Source organism: Solea solea, chromosome 16, assembly GCF_958295425.1.
Source record: "Solea solea chromosome 16, fSolSol10.1, whole genome shotgun sequence".
Lineage (NCBI taxonomy): Eukaryota > Metazoa > Chordata > Actinopteri > Pleuronectiformes > Soleidae > Solea > Solea solea.
Genome location: NC_081149.1, coordinates 23,680,821 through 23,699,281, shown reverse-complemented (window position 1 = coordinate 23,699,281; position 18,461 = coordinate 23,680,821). Strand labels below are relative to the sequence as shown.

Sequence of the window (18,461 nt, the reverse complement as noted above, 5' to 3'; positions counted from 1 at the left end):
GCTTCCTTTATACTGTTGTGAAACATTTATGATAGAAAACATTTAAAAACCACGAAACATGGAAACTGTTAGTAACTCGGTTAATTAAGTAGCAAACTGGGTACTTGTCTCTATTCTTTTGGTTGGAGAAATAAAAGACTTAGATTCTCTCTGCATGCTAAGTCTAATATAACCCATGCTCGTCCCCCTATGACCCAGCGCTGTGTTGCACTGCTGATATGCATCATATTTTATTTTATTTTTATTTTTAAAGGCAGAGTAATGCACCAAACCAGGCCACAGTGTGCACAGGCGTAATCGATAACACATTTTTCTTGGTTACATTCCCAGGAGAAGTTCATTGGCTGAGCTTATCTGAAATAAGAAAGTTTGCTATCATGAAACTGATGCACACGCACACACACACGCACACACACACACACACACACACACACACACACACACACACACACACACACACACACACACACAAAGACACCTCCTCTGCTCCTCTATGTCATAACAACATCCTCTCATAAATAAATATGAGGAGAGCAGAGTAAAGATACAGCTCCATATTTAAGGTGTTTGGCTGATGACGTCAGGTGAGAAATAACATAAACATAAACAGATGAAAAATAATAATAGAACATTGGTGCCACAGGTTCTTGTAATATAACGTTGTCACTTTGATCGACTTGAACCATGAAGGTGAAGCACTTCCACGTGACATAAAGTCACAATAGGAACTCAGAGATTCTCCTGTAACCATGGAGACAGGGCCAGGAAGTGTACAGTATGTGTCCAAACTATTGCAAACTATTGAGTGTCTGTGCTCGAGGGTGACATGTATATTAAAAGTGTGTGTGTGTGTGTGTGTGTGTGTGTGTGTGTGTGTGTGTGTGTGTGTGTGTGAGAGAGAGAGAGAGCAGAGCAGCATACTAAACAGTGCTGCACGCCCAGAGTGACCTGCTCTACTTTATTTACTACAGATCACCTGTCACTCCACTCCTTCACTCCTTCCCTCTCTCCTTCTCCTCCTGCACTTCTTCTTCTTCCATCAGGATAAAAATAGTCAACCCGGACACTTCTATGTAGTTTTTAGCCATTTTATTATTGTATTATGTCACAATTTTACTGTTTTACTTCTATTTTTTATTGATTTTATGTTGTATACCTTCTATATTTAAATTTAAAGTTGACTTCTCCTTGTTTTGTTTTGACTGTCTGACTTCTTCTCTCATTTCTTATCCTTTTCACATCTGTAGTTTCACTTTAAACACTTTAAACACTGTTCAACTGTCTATAATGTACATTTTGGTAATGCATGTTTATTATTTATTATCTTTCTCTTTACTGCCTTTGCTGCTGTAATGTGAATATCCCCTCTGCGGGACTAATAAATGATCTTATCTTATCTTATTTTATCTTAATCATGTATATTTTTTTTATTATCACAGCTTGTCGTCTGTGTGTGTTTGTTTCAGCTTATTTTGTTTATTTCTATTTTAACCTTTATTTAACCAGGAAGTCCCTTGGGATGAAAGTCTGTGTGAGACCTGCAGGCCACCATAGTAACATAATTATACAACAGAATTCATTTAAAAGAACACATTCCAAAACAACAACTACATCGTACCAATTATACTTCTTAGTTATGCAGGTTTCGCTCATTGTTTGAAGTAAACTGTGCAGTTTAATCAAAGTTTTACATTTAATTTTTTACAAAAAACATATGATAAACAACCTGAGATGCAGTGGATCTACAAAGGCACAGAACATTCAGTCACAGGTACCTGGAACTGAAAAATATAGTATATAACATTATGATTAGATTCTAATGATAATTCATTATCCTGCGGGCCGGATCGGACCCTCTGATGGGCCTGTCTAGCCCGCGGGCCGTATGTTTGCTCAGGTCATGTGACATGTTATTATTCCATCTAAATGCATGACAGAAGATTGAATCCCAGGACTACACAGACCTCTCTGACCTCAGTGACCTCAAGGTCAAGGACAAGGACCATAAATGCAGGACTGATGATAAAACAATAAAACATCCCAGACACAATATGCTGTCATGGGAATCGGTATCGGTCAGTATCGGTATTGGTCCGATACTGGTCACAATCATCAGATTGGATGAATAAAAATGAGCAAAAGCATTTTAGCTGAGTCATGTTTGAGCTGTTTATTTTTGGGAGAACAATAGTTGTGACACTATTGATATCCGTAGATACTCGAGTTTGTATCGTGTTGCACACAAAAAAAAGTGGTATCATCCTATCTGTAGTCATTTTCATCAATAGCAATATAAGCACGTGAAAATATCTATATAATATAAATCTATATAATGTTCATACACTTTCACGAAACTCATTTTTAATGTTTTTCCTCAGATTTTTCTTCAACTTTCACTCAGGAACTTTGACTCATTGCCCAATGAGTCACCAAAATTACTTAAATTATATTTGACAGTAAGAAGAAAGAAGCCCTGTGATTTAAAAACAAACAAAAAAAACAACTTTCAAATTATTTTTGGACTCGTATTTAACATTTTATCAAAAGACAAATTCCCACTTTCAGTGGAGATGATTGTCCTTCATCTCAAGAGTGGGTTCCTCTTTGCCTCACTTTTCCCAGGCAGGGTTTACACAAGGACACAGTTACACAACGCTGCATCTCAGTGAGAACAACAGCACTGCAGAGTGTGTCAGTGGGGTACATGTGTGGAGGGAGGAGGAGGAGGAGGAGGAGGAGGAGGAGGAGGAGGAGGAGGAGGAAAGCCCTTGCTTTTGCCAAGTAGTAAAACCAGCCATACAATATTTATACCTTCCCGTCTCCCCCACATCCCTCTGTCTCTCTCCTTCCATCTGCCTTCAGATCGCTCTCTTCTCTTCTTCTCTTCTTCTCTTCCTCTCTTCCTCTCTTCTCCTCCTCCCTCTTCGGCCTTTGATGATCTCACCGCTTCCCTCCACAGCCCCCGTCCTCTGCATCCTCCCCGCTTCCATAAATCTATTGCTCTCCGGGAATCCGACTCCTCAGGTTGGTCCCTTGTTGCATTTCTCTGTTGGTTTTTCGAGCTGCCGTGTGGTGCAGATATAAAAAAACACCACTTCATCGCTGTGTCGCTTTCACAGCAGCAGCCAATCAAGTTACAGTCTTTATGTTCATCTGTGCATTTAGTGCAGAGGTGTCAAACTGGCGGCCCGCGGGCCACATGCAGACCACCACTTAATATTTGCCGGCAATATTTTTTTGTTTATATATATACATATATATATATACATATATATGTATATATATATACATATATATGTATATATATATACACATATATATGTATATATATATACATATATATGTATATATATACATATATGTATATATATATATACATATATACATGTATATATATACATACTGTATATGTATATATATATATACACACATATATACATATAAGCTTGCTTGATTTCATTGATTTATTTCATTATAGCAATAATATATATATATATATATATATATATATATATACATATAATATATCCCCTCTGTCGCTGAGTCCTCCTGCTCCCCCGTGTGTCAGAGCGATTGTTTGGAGAGGGAGATAATGCACCTCCATTTCTCCTGTGGTTAAAAACTGCACCGCAGATGTGGGTAAAGCCTTCATCGCGACCAAAGACACCCGTGCATTTAGGATAGATCAGAGAACAGTGCAGAGTTTACAGTGTAATGACTGTAAAGAACCGTTTTGATGCTGCAAAATGATCCAGGCACGTTTTTACACGGCCCCTGCTTCACCTGCCACACTCGTACAGTACGCTCCCATACACTGACACACACACACACACACACACACACTCTGACCTATTTTCAGTAAGGAGAGATTCTTTTACGCCTCCGAGTCTTTCCTGAAACACACTGCTCCAACAATCACACCCTGGACAAAGAAGGAAGGAAGACAATATATCACTCTTTTCACTCCTTTCTCCCATCTGTTGGTGTGCAGTACAGATAAGCCTCTTCTATGTGTGTGTGTGTGTGTGTGGCTCATATATCACATTGTCTTGTGTCTCTTTTGTTTGTTAATCGCTGTCTGTCTGTCAGTCTGCCTGTGTGTGTGTGTGTGTGTGTGTGTGTGTGTGCGTCTTGACTAGTCCTCAATGCTTTTGACGCGTTAACTATTATTCATTTTATATTAATTGGTCGCATTAAAAGGCGGAGGATAGCGTGTCATCTTCTTCACTAATCCGTCGGGGAACAATGGCGGTAACTTTGTTTCCCACACAAAAACAGAAATGAGGAGAACAAAAGTGTTGCTCTTCATCGTTTGAAGTAAGAAAGGTGCTAAGATGACTCAGCGGGGTGTGGTGACGCACACAAGTGAAGGAGAGAGGAGGAAAGAAAAAGAAGAACACCTCAGTGAGCCGAGAGAAAATATATTAAATGTGCTGCAAAGATAGAAAAATCTTATAAAAGCCACTTTTATTGTAATGTTTAAAATAACACAGGATTTTACACCTGCATTTTGCTGCTGAAATACACTTAGTTATTATATTCAGGGTTCCCCACACCTTGGTTTTGACCTTTCAAGGTCTTTTCCAGGACCTATTCCCTGAAATTCAAGGATCAAACGTGCTGACACAGGTTAAGGTGGGAGGGCAACCTGGAAGAGCCGCTTCGCCCATGACGGCGTCCACTTTGATTGATTTGCAGCTGGACAAGTGATCGTCCTTGCGATCTTGGTCAGTGTTTGTAATTTTGAGATGTTGGAATTTTCATTTCCCAGGCATCACGTCCTCGTCGTTTACTCTCTCTTTGCTTAGCTTTACTCGCTCGTTGTTCTGAAAATTGCACCGCTAATTGTTAAAAGCTTAACTTCGCTTCTTTCTTGCATAACATTTCAAACACTTTCAATGACCCAGATGTAATTAGGGCAATTTTTAAATTCACAAACTTTCAAGGATTTCTTAAAACGTGTTGTTGTGAAAATATTGACACAAATCTAATTCCATACTGGCTGTGCTGACAGTGTGAGAATGAACGACGTGCTGCACAGTGCTGTGTGAATGGAAGAATGGGTGAATAACTGCAGTGTAAAGCAGCTTTGAAAAGCAGAGCCTTTACATCCTCAGTCATGTTCTCACCACTCTCAATGGGACTCTCCTTGTCAAGGTTTATAAAGAAGAGTCTTCATCCTCTCACTCTTTGTTGTCGTCATCTCTCCACTCTATGGACTCCTGACATGTTTGTGACAAACCTGCTCTCTTACATCACCCTCTCTCCCCCCTTCTCTCTCTCCCTCTCTCTCCCTCCCTCCCTCCCTCCTACAGTCATCTACTTCTACTGTTTTCTAATTAACCAAATAAGAGAAATGTGCTGACGAGAGTTTCCACATTTTCCTGATGTTTTATGATGCTGCAGAACCAAATGATTGGCACCACTTGTGTAATTCAATTAAACACACACACACACACACACACACACACACACACACACACACACACACTGCAAATGAGGAAAAATCCTAATTAAAGAGTTCATTTTACAGAGTAGGTTCATTATGATCTCCAGGAGGAGCAAACGAACCTGAAAGAAAACACACTCGTCTCATCTCAGCGTGCGCTCATTACACATCAACATGATACATGCATTTCTAATGTAGACAAACAGTGTTCAGACAAACTGCACACACACACACACACACACACACACACACACAGACACACACACACACGCAGCCGTGTTAGCATTAGCTCGCACATCCACCACTTAATTCTGTGGGAGGAATTAAGGGCCAAATCAGCGATAACAGTAAACACACTCATTAGATTAGGCCGTTCACGCTCACTCTGCGAGGATTACATAACAGAAACCACTTTATTCAGCACACTTTGCTCAACATAGTCTTTTCCTCACAAGAACAGAAGTATCGGGAATGACACTTTTTATTGAAATTTGAATATCAATTTGTACGTGGGAGCTGGGGAGGGTTCAAACACTGCACACGCAGTCAGGGGAGGCAGAGTCTCACCGGTCATCATGGAAAGTAAGAAACTAATAATGATAATGATTAAATAAATGAGTCCACTTGTCTGTTTCTATTCTCAAAATCTCAGATTTTCACATTTCCTGTTCAAACACAGGAGAGAAACGCGAGGTGCGTCAGCTCTCTCTGCTATAAATGTAACATTCTTTCTTCATGTTTTGTTTTTATTTATTTTTTCTTAGAACAATTACAGCATCTCAGTGCAACATGATAAAAATTCTCATCTTATTATCCAATGGTTATGGTGATGTCATCTTCTTGACTTCTATAATCAGTCCACTTTTCCCATTTGTCATAGAACAGCATTAGAGCTGCAACTAACATAAAATGTCAGAAAACGTTAAAAAAAGTCGTTTTTGTGATAAAGGAGCAAAGAAAGAAAAAATATTAACATTTAAGATGCTGAAACAATCAGAAGTCTTGTTTTAATCATGAATAAAGCAGTCACAACAGTTGACGATTAATGGAGTAATTGTTTCAGCTCTAAATAGCATCTCATCGTCATCTAAATGTATGTGTCAATGTTTCCATTCCAAATATCTCGTCCACAATGCAAAGCCACTGCCCTTTCGGTCGGAGGTTCTGTTCTATACCATAATCTCATAATTGCTTTGTGGGTGTGGTTTGCCAGTTTAATATAAATAAAATGTTATACAGTATATACAGTACAGTAGGGACACTGCTGCACACTGAAATCGTAAAATCAACATATAAAGAATTTCAAATTAAGATTAAACAGATTTCTGTTAAAACTCACTTTGTCTTCATGAGCATAATGGGCAGACGACGTTTAGTGTTTATTTTATTGTCACATGCTCTCTAAAGTCTGCAAAAATACAAGCCGCTGCATTCGGGAAATAACATAAATTAGAGACATAAAAGACAGTGTGTAGTAGTGTGCAGTAATTAAAATGAGTGAAGCACAGCCACACGGTGTCTGGGGATCATAGATAATCTGCTATTAGCTTGAGAAATAAAGAGAGGAACTGTGAAGGATTTGTAAACTCTACCTGATGTGAAGTGGACTGAAGAAGCTCAGTTGAATGTCCACTGTCCACTGTCCACTGTCCACTGGACATGAGACATGTAGAAACTAAAGCTGCTGTTTCATCATTCATCATTGTTCTCCAAACTACTATTAGGGCCTTTGGGAATTCTAATCTATTGAACCAGACTTTTTAAATCCATGTAAACATGTTAATCTGACTAAAACTGTACTAAAGAGTAACACAAATAATGTGATTGGGTGTTGAAGTATTATTATTATATGGTGACATTATTCTTTCTTATTCTTTTCATTATTTTAGTTCACTTTTTATTCTTTTGGTCTTGGTATTTTGTTTGATTTTTCATGAATGTGTTTTTACCGTCTGTTTTTAATGCTTTTATTTTGTAAAGCACTTGGGGGTTGTTGTAAAGGGTCAGCTAGAGAAATAAAGTACATTTTAGTGGAAAGCGGGTGCATTGTCATCTAGTCTAAGAAAGTGAGATAAACTTCATTCAAAAAAAATCCATTCCCTTCTTCTGCTCATATACTAACGTAAGAACAATAGTCCGATCAAATTGCGTTGTCACGCTACAACAACAACAACAACCAGAAAGAGGCTAAAAAGGTGAACTGAAGAGAGGCAGCAAGAGAAGAAGAGCAAGAATATCAACATATTCCTCTTCTTTCATTCCTTCATTGTCTAAATCCAACTCAGACGACTGTGGATTAAAGTCTCCTCGTGTGGAGGAACGACGTTTCATACACTTTAGCACTACTCTTATTTTCTAACGTCATGTTTGGTTCTTGGGCGTTCAGTTGGGTAAACATGTGGTGACGGGAAAGGCCGCAGCAGCAGCATCGGTCCAAAGTGTTTCCTTACTCATCAAACCATTTGGTGAAAACGATGACGGCTCTGCACTGAAGCATCTGCGTGTCACATGTTCCTCCTGTCATCTATTCCACTTACTGCCCTTTACTTAGAGGATAAAATATGTTGTCAGTCACTGTGAAATATCATCACAGGAAAATGTGTTCCTCACCACCTGAGCAAAATGTGTTAAGTTTCAAATCACGTACAATTCTCTGAAACGATGGGGGTGTGTCCAAAGGAGGAGGAGCCAAACACACACACAGGTCTGCACAGCTATTCGTCTTAGGACACTGCAATGATTCATTTGGACAACCTTAACCTTGACAATAACCAGTTAATAAACCCTCACCTTAACCTAACCACAATATAAATCTTAGCCCTGAACTTAACCAGTTCCTTAGGAGTGAGATTCTGCTTCATTAGGATCTGGTTTTTGTCTCCATGAGGACTCACAATCCCGACAAGGTCAGTGTTTATGCCAGGAAAGGTTCTAAAGAGGTCACAGTTACGATAACAAATTTTGCTGGACGATAAATTGTCCCAGAAATGATCGCGATAAACGATAATATTGTCGTCGATCTTCACCTAATACAATGATACTGGCATAATGATGCAGGTACACCTTTTCCAAGATCTTTTATTTCTAAAGAATATTTAACACTGGAGCTGGAAGACATTTTGAATATCCACAATAAATGAAACACAACAACCAAAAGTAATAAATAAAATGGACTCTCAGTCTCTGTTAACAAAATATGCAAATGAGAGAGAGAGAGAGAGATTTTATGGCAGATTCTGAGCAAGAAATACCAACATGTTGACTTTGTGTGGCTTAAGGCAGGAGCTCTCAGGAGTGACAATGTTGCCAGCTGTGCTAAACTCGCCGCGTTTACTGTTTTACAACAAATGCGACATACCGACTCGCTCAGGTTAAGTGGTTCACCGCGGTCATGCGGTTTGAATCCGGAGTGCTCCCACAATGCAGCTGTCGCGTTTGGCTTTGCAACCAATTCCATTTTCCTCCAACTCTCAACTACCGTCTGGCTGCTCCTCACGCGGCTCTTTTGCCATCAGGATTCTCAACCTGGCAACCCTCGAACCCGACTCCCCTGCCCGACGGACCTCTCAGCTGGGACCAGTCGTGTCCGAGGGAGCTGTAGCATCGTTCTCTTCTTCTTTGGTAGGTATTACATCCTATTCCCTGTGTCCAGACTTGTACCGCCACCCGATGGTCAAGTGGGACGCTACAGGACCCTGATCTGACCGGGGTCTGCGATATGCGACGCGCACTTCCACGTACATACCACATAGTATACCACAGGCTTAACACTAGCCTTAACCATCATAACTATGTGCCTAACCCCCTCACACAGGGGTGAGGGGTGACTGCATGTGAGAACCAGCCAAATGTCCTCACTCCTGAGGGTTTATATGTTTCTTCTCTCACAAACATCCCCATACAAGACACACAGTCTGATCTTTAGCAGGTAGTTTGAGTCTAATCCTTCACATGTTAATTCTACGGAGACAGACATAAAACTGCCATGAGAAAACTGTTTTTATGTGAATTGGACCAGGAGGAGACAGGAGGAGGAGGAGGAGAAGGAGGAGGAGGAATGATGGTGGACATTTATAAGGCCTGAGAAGAAGGATAGAAAGATAGGAGAGGGGTTGCAGACTGCAGAGATTGATGGTGAGTGAAAACAACACTGACATCAGAGTGGAGATGAACCAAAGCTACAGTATGGTGGAGGAGGAGGAGGAGGAGGAAGAGCGACTCACCCATCTGTGTCCTGGAAGTTGACGTTGACTTTCTTTGCTGAACCGAGGAGTTCTGAAAGACAAAGAAAAGAAGAACATGAACATGCTGTTTTATTTTGAAGATACAGTGGAACAAAAAGGGCCACGCGGGGGGTGTAGTGGTTCACAGTCTTGCCTTTGCAGCAAGGAGACCCGGGTTTGAGACCTGGTCAGAACAAGGGTCTTTCTGCATGGAGATTGGCACAGCACCCCCGTGACCCTCACGTGGAGGATGAAGCGGTAGAAGATGGATGACTATGACACAATGATATCATTGTGTTACATACACAAACATAATTAGTCCTGTTGCCACAGCCCGTGACATTTTTCCTCTTTTTCCTGAAAGGAAAACTCACGAGTCATACGGTCGTGACATTTCCTCGCCTACCGTCATCATTTTCCTCCAGCGCTCCCCCGTGATGATAATATGTGGCTGTCACTCATAGTTACATCGCTCAGTGTGTCGCCCTGAATAAAGCATGACATTTGAAACTGGCACTGAAATAAGATAAATGAGCTAAATCACCAAAATGGTTATGGATTAAAAAAGGTGGCACAAAGCTTTATGTGCTGAAAACTGGTTTCAATTCTCTGTATACTGTTAAAAATGAAAATGTAAAATTAGTCTGATGTTTATGACCAGGATGTAAATAGTTGTAATTTAAAGGTACAGTGCATATTTTTGTTGTTTGGTCTTTCTGAACAGAAATGATGCAACGTTATTGACGTACTGCGTCCTCCATCTTAAAACAGGCTCTGTCAAGCAATACTATCAGCACTACTGCAGCAACAATAACATATGGAACACAACAAATATAGCATGTGACATGTGCATGTCAAAAAAACGAATCAAATAGAACATTTAGTGACTTTCACCCACATTATTTCTCTTTTTTTACGTCTCTTGTGAGCTGATGCTGCAGAACTGTGGATAAATATGAGCCTGCAGTCTCTCTTTTTTTCTGCTTTCACTCTTTCACTCTATACACACACACACACACACACACACACACACAGACGTGCGCCCACTCACTCCAGGGTGCAGGAAACAGGACAGTCCCTCTATTGTGGAGGAGACAGCTCCCAGCGCCACTGAGAGAGGAACATTGATTTCCTAACAGGCTATTTCTGGCCGCTAAATGCAGGGATTCACTCACACACACACACACACACACATATAAAACTCTAATACACACACATACACACACGAGCCAAGAGGCTTTCAAAGGCACTATCTACATCCTGTGTGTTTGGACCGGGGTGTAATGCCACAGAACCTGATATTCATCCGCTCACATAATATATGCGTTACACTGATACAAAAGGCCTCTGCACACCACATGTGTGGTTTTATTACTGTTATTTTATTTGCATAGTATTTTTCAAACCTGCATCAAATCAATGTCAGTGACAACATTTTGCTAAGAGACATTGGACTATTATTTCAGACTAATGTCAAAGTTTCACTGTCGACAGGAACACATTTGACAGATCAGAATGTGTGTTCCTGGTCACATGATGACAGCAGAACCTCCTAAAGTCTGTCCTGTTCCAGTTTACTCTGTTCTTGTTCAGTGTTCAGTGGCGCTCAGGTATTTATTTCTTTGGCAACACTTTATATTACAGTACAGTAACAATATGGTAATCATTCTTTAATAGGGAGGCAATATTATGATGATAACATCTTATAAATTGTAGTCACCAAGTAATAGGTTGATAAAAACAATGCAAAATGTGTGTGGAACATAAGGGAGGATACATTTCATCTATTTTTTTATTATATTCATTTAACATTGACACTGATGGTAGCCTACAATAGTCCTAATACTAAAGCTATTCCATTGATATTACTTTGGAAATAACATGATTTTATTGAAATATTATCTCCTTATTAACACACTATTAACATTAGCGGTTACCAAACTTGAAGTTGGATTGAAATTCTGTTTGTTTTAATCATATTACTTTCCTTTAATAAAAATTTTGTATTACCATGTTGTTAATGTAATTTTTGTTTTTGTTAAGTGAAACCTGTTAACCTGTTTCTTCCCATAATATATATTTATTTTTTCTGATCCTTATGGTATAATTTATTCACTGAGCTTAACTGGGCTTGGGCAGTATGTTTTGTGTATTTGTTGTTGTGTAGCACTGGGATTGGCACCAGCAACCCTCATGTGGAAGATAAAGCGGTAGACGATGAATGAAATCATAAAAAAAATGAATTGGTTTCAATGAAATGTTGCTATTTCTTACTGTTTATTTGCACTGTTGTTGAGCTGAAAGGCCTTAAAGCTGTAGTGAAAGATTTAAAGAACCAGAGACACAGAAACATAAGGGACTTTTAAATCCCTTTTTCATCTTTGAAGTCACTGATAAGCTCTATAAACACACGAGTCTTTGTTTATGGTCTTCCACATGTGTCTCACACTCACTATCCGTGACCTTTCCATCCCATAACCTCATGACCACCAACCATCACATGTGACCTCTGCTGTGATGTCACAGGGAAAAAAAACACACACTCAAAAAATCCCCCTGTTGCATTTCGACAGCGTCTTTGTGACAAAACAGTTCTGAAGAGAACTTTTCCGCTCGGTGCATCTGGTTTTCACAAGTCACAGGAAAAGAATCCACCGTGGATTCTAGTCTCTCTCTCTCTCTCTCTGTCTCTTTGACGGTGGCAGTCTTCCTGAAGCTGCCTCGTCCGTGTCGTCCAGTGATATCATCACACATTTTCCACAGTTTTAAATGTTGAACCTGTCAAGTTTTCCATTCTCAAAAAAAACAGTAAACTGATTCTTAACAGGTGGAGACGAATGACGACGATGAACACTGACTTTGCTGTTTGGGATTTGGACTCTCAGTGATGACAGAAGCTAGGTTGCATTAAGTTGTATAATGTGCTTCCCAACCTCAGTTTTCCCTGAGTCGAGAAATATCTTCATTCATTTCTTTGTTACGTGCCCAACTGTGACACTTGGTCCTGTCAGCGACACTGTTTACATTCTGGGAATGAGGTCCCGTCCCCCTACGAGAGGGTCTAAAACAGGGGTCTCAAGGTCAAATGACCTGTGGGCCACTGAGTGTCTCGTCTGGTCAGTCGGGGGCCAGTCAAGTAAAAAAAAACAGGAAAAGCAACAGTCATGGTGGACGCTATGAGCTCAAAATGACATATAAATATGCCTTCTTGATTCCTTTTTTATATGTACTCATATATGTACTTATATGTACTTATATGCTTTTCTGTCTTTTACGTATTCTGTCTTTTATCCATTATTCCGTACGGCACTTTGTTCCACTGTGTTTGTTTTGAAGTGCTTTACAAATAAAGTTGGATTGGATCATTAAAAAAAAAAAAGTGCTTGTTTTAATATGCAACAATATTCACAATAAAAAAAAAACATATTTATGATGCAAATTTAATCTATTAATTTAAAAAAAAAAGAATGAAGATATTTCTCGGGGGAAAGTGAGGTTGGGAAGCACAATTTTCCAAATCGGTGAAGTATTCCTTTAAGATTTTGTTCCCTTTTTCTCTTTTACAACTAAAAACATTGCTTGCTTTGCCGCACCAAAGTCCATAGAGAAAATGAGTGTTTTAAGCACGTGGAGACACAGCAGCTGCTGCTCTACTGCTGCCTCCTTTGATAAGCCAAAACAAGGTTTTCCAACACAGAAGGCACAAGATAAGAAATTTAAACGTATTATTGGACGTAGCAGTGGATTAACAACTCCCGAGTGCCATTCTGTAAAATTGCAGGTTTTCTCAATGGGCTTTGGTGCAGACGGTAAGTGGTAAAGAAACTTGAGTTTGCAGTTAAAAAAAAGGCTGTTTGACGGTGAGAAACAGCAGCGCACACGTTCTATAGATAGTGTTAATGTACACAGTGATGGACTTTCTTTACTTTTGTTAAACCTGCTCTACTTCCTGTCTCTGACAGCTGCTGTGTTATCTGTGAGAGTCAGTATCTGGCTCCTGTGTGGCTCTACACAAACGGCGGCGTGCTTGACCAAGTGTTTTTATCAGACATAAATAGTGACTTTCACTGCGTTTAAACTCACAGTAAGTGGCACATGACGGCTCATTAATATTTTAAGGACACGCACTTTTAGGCCATGAAGTTAAACCAGGAGAAGTTGAAATGTGTGTGTGTGTGTGTGTGTGTGTTTAGCTCAGGATCAGAGATGTCGTGCAGCAGCAGAGCAAGAGAGTCATAACAAACAGTGAAACCATGGTTATGGAGAGGACAGCCAGCTGAGGACCCACTCCAACCGTCCACACCCACAGAGCTGCAGTCTTATACTGTGCACATGCACAAACACATTTACATGCAGAACTACAAAATAAACACGCATTAACAAACACTTACATGTGCACACGTTTGTAAAAAATGATACATAAACCATGTGTCCCTCTGTCCGTCCTCACAGGACACAGCTGCTGCAGTGAGTGCAGGTTAACTGGAGTCACCGTTAAAGCATGTGACAGCCCGGTGTGACGTGTTTGCTACCAGCCGATATTTGCCAGGAGGAAGGAAGGACAGCATCTGCCCACTAAACTGAGACTGAATACAGTAAAAATAACACATTTTCACCAGGTTAAAGGTCAAACTTCCCTGGAAAAGCTCAAATTTTAAAAAATATAATCAAAAAAGTCAAAAATAAATAGTATTTAGTCTGTTGGGGGTTTGTTGTTTTGAGTGTATGCCAGTCAGGATGTGGCTGCTGCCAAAACAAAACATAACATTAAACGTGTGGGTGATGTAATCCAGAGAAAATGACCACTCGTGTTTGTGTTATGTAATTATATGTAAATACAGCGAATACACTGCATACATGTATACGGAGCCTCACGAGTGAGTACAACACAAAAGAAACAGCAGCTAATACAGTATGTATGAAGTACACGCTAAATGATTCGCTGTGATCAATATGAAATGGCTCCGAACAGCCATGAAATATTCAGCACGTACAAATGAGATATTAGACCATTGAGAAATCAAACAGCAACACAAGGACAAGCTCCACGTTCACTGTGAACTGTTGAAGGCCTGTTCTACTCCAGACAGTCAACATCTAAATGATCCATAAATTGCCCATAATAATCATGAATGAACCTGATTATAAAGTAACTTTTTTTTAAATGAGTCATTAATATTTCACATTTAAAGTGTCTTCAACTCATCACTGCTGTAGCGAAAGGAAAGGAAAGGAAAGGAAAGGAAAGATACTTGAGATGTGGCTGCCTTTCTCCTGAATCCCAATATTTCTTTCTGCCTCTCTCTCCCCCTCTCTTCTTTTCTCTCTCTCTCTCTCTCTCTCTGGCAGTGAGAATGGAAAATAGTACGTGCTGGATCCTGGAGTGCTCTGTGAAAGTAGACCTGTTGTCTTGGCCGTGATCGATCTGTCCCCATTTCCATCCACTCCTCCGACTGTTCCCCTCACCTCTCCTAACTCTTCCTTCATTCTCACCTTTCCACTTGTGCCACCCCTCTCTCTCCCTCCCTCCCTCCCTCCCACTCTCTCTCTCTCTCAGTCCCACAAATGAAGGAGAGAAGTGACAGCATTTCTTTTCCACACGGTAACTCGACTGCAGCACTGAATATCGACATAATCTGATATCGGTCAAAATCCCAGTATTGGAAAAACAAACACTCAGAATGTGGCAACAGTGTATTTTAACTGAGTCATGTTGTCGGGACACTATGTTTCTTTATGAGGGAAGAATTATTGTTGCACATGTTTTTGAATATAAGTGGATGTGGCTGCATCAGCACAAATATCAGCTTTGTAGTTAATAAGATATCAAATGCCTTGAGATAATGTATGTTATGATTTGGCGCTATACAAATAAAATTGAATTGAATTGAATTGTACCTGCCTAATATTGGTTTCTGACACAAAAAGTGGTTTCAAGTCATCCTGTCATTACTGATTCGTAGTTACTGTCTATTCATCCATCCATCCGTCGTCTACCACTTTATCCTCCACATGAGGGTCACAGGGCTGCTGGTGCCAATCCCAGCTGCCTCACACCCTCTACATGTTTTTGGACTGTGGGAGGAAGCAGAAAGGCCCTTGTTCTGCCCAGGGTCTGCAGGGCAACGGCGCTGAACCCCTACCCCACCGTGTGGCCCCTAGTTAGATCCATATAAAGTCAAAAAAGGGAGTAAAAAGTAATCAGCCAATCAGTATTGTCCACTTGTGTCTTGTTTTCTCAATTCACCGTTGTAGAAACCATAAATATAAAAGTATATGAGGGCCACACGGGTGGTGCAGTGGTTCACACTCTTGTCTTTGCAGCAGGAAGACCCAGGATCGTGCCCTGGTTCTCAGGTTTGCTCCCACAGTCCAAAAACATGTCAAATATGGAGATTAGGTAAATTGGAAAATGGAAGGATGGATTTGCACTGATAATTGAACCAGCAGATATTCACGCTTTTAACCTCGGCCTTGAAATCCTCCACCTGCCAAACCACAAAGACTAACAGAGAATCAAAGAGGCTTTTACGAGGTCCAGATGTGTGATGGACATGCACACAGTCAGCTGGTTCACATGAGTTATCGTTCCTGAATATACGTCGTGTTCTGCAGCAACTTTTGTGCACTGAGACCTCCTCCGTCTTAGCTCCTCCCATCATAAAAATACACACGGCCACTCCCTCGTGTCATCAAATAAGGACAGGAGCTCTGTGCAGAGACGTCATATAAGGACAGAGCGGCGGGTAAGAGTGGGAGCTCGGCCAACATCAGTCTCTGTCTGCCAGATGTAAACACACACACACACACACACACATCTGAACCAAACACACATGCATTACAGTGGTTTATAAAAAGGTCATGATGTCACACAATATAAATAATTAGCATTAATAATTAATCTGTGTGTAAATACTACCGGGCAGATGGCCTGTGTCTGTGTGTGTGTGTGTGTGTGTGTAGGAGCTATGTAATCCCCATTGACCCTCCCTGCTTCCTCTCTCCTAAATACTTTCTGGTCTTGGCTTTCTATACAGGTAACACACACACACACACACACACACACACACACACACACACACACCATCTGCTCACTGCTCACACACAAATTCTTGTACTTCTATCCAATTAAAGACTTGCATTGACTTCCAATTATTTGGACAGCCTACCCGAGGCCTTATCACTTACCTTAACTATAACCACTTAATGCCTCACCCCTAACCTTAAGATAACCCTGACATGGTCAGTATTTATGCCACTAAAGGCCTTAAATACTAAACCACATTCACATTTACCTACACTTTGTCTCTTATGGGACGTGTTATTTGTATAAAGCATCAAAGCAGTTAAGACATTGGCATTTTACACAGTGGTGAACACAGGTGACGCTGTTAAATACACAAACACTGTCTTTGCGGCAGTCATTACAAGAGACTCTGAATTAGGCGGATAAATCACACGAGCATCACTGCTGGAACTCGGTGTCCTGCCAACAAGTGAATCCAGCCAGTGATTGCGCAGCAGTGGGAACTGCATGAGGGTAATTTTGGTGTTAGTTCCACATCTGCTGCTGCTGCTGCTGCTGCTGCTGCTGCTTCCATCCGAATAACCACCAATTAGACAGAAGCAGGTCAAACAGCATGGATGTGTGTGGCGTGTGACCTAAAATCTATTACATGATAAACTTTAAATAAGTTTCCCCTTTTATCACGCCAAAAGTACTGAAGTGACTTTTTTCTATTCATTTTTGGAATGAGCCCTTACTATGATGGATTATACTGTAAATATACTGTATAATCCACACTGGATTATACAGTGTATTGCGTTTTGAATGCTTTTAAATCTAAAATCAGCCGCTAATGTGTCGTCTGTGACGTCAAGCTTCTCCAGATTCAGGCTAAACATGCGGTTGTTGTTTTTTTTCTTCCGCAGACTCATTTATTTAACGATGACAATCTGGACATTAAGACTCAGTGAAGTGAACACTTCACGCTGATTTACTCTTCACTACCCTGCAGCCTGCTGCAGTAGAACTTGTCATGATGTTGCAGGAAACGCTTTTCTTCTACATACACACACACACACACACACACACACACACACACACAGCTATTGTTCTCGGTACACTGCACTGACTTCAATTCATTTGTTAAAGCTAAACAAAGCCGTGTCCATCACCTCAAGCACAGCCAGTTTAAACCTCACTTTAATCGAACCACAATTCAAATCAATTCAAAACTAAATTCACTTCCTCAAAAATGAGGTTCAGCCTCCTTAGGTCCAGTTTTTGGTCTCCATGAGGACTACTGGTCCTGACAAGGTCAGTGTTTAAGTCTGAGAAAGATAAAAATACACACACACTACAAATGCGCAATATGTTGCATAGATATGGTTGCTAGGCAACAAGCATCATCTACAGTACCTCTTCCTGTACACACACACATCATTCAAACAAAGATTTAGAATCATATGCACACACACACACACACACACACACACACAGAGAGATGATGAGTGTGTGAGCGTCACATCCTTATTTCCAGATGAACTGTCTACAAAAAGCATCTGCTTCTCCCGGAGACTCAGAGAGTCTTCGTGGAGACTCCTCCCGTTCACACCTGTACCCAGATCAGCTGAGCTGAAAGAAATCACTGTCACTGCTGCTGCTGCTGCTGCTGCTGCTGCTGCTGCTGCTGCTGCTGCTGCTGCTGCTGCTGCTGCTGCTGCTGCTGCTGCTGCTGCTGTTGAATCACCCATTAGAGATGTAGAGATAATAATAAGATATTTGA

The 18,461-nt window shown here is 40.6% G+C and overlaps 1 protein-coding gene across 8 annotated transcripts in view; it reads right to left on the bottom strand.

Moving 5' to 3' along the window:
• caskin1 (CASK interacting protein 1) overlaps nt 1–18,461 on the bottom strand; it is a 117,973-nt gene that overhangs the window by 54,849 nt on the left and 44,663 nt on the right. For all 8 annotated transcript variants that reach the window (XM_058652863.1, XM_058652865.1, XM_058652868.1 and 5 more), the window contains exon 2: nt 9,673–9,724. In XM_058652863.1, coding sequence (XP_058508846.1) covers nt 9,673–9,724 — 52 coding nt within the window. The remainder of the gene's footprint in view (nt 1–9,672; nt 9,725–18,461) is intronic.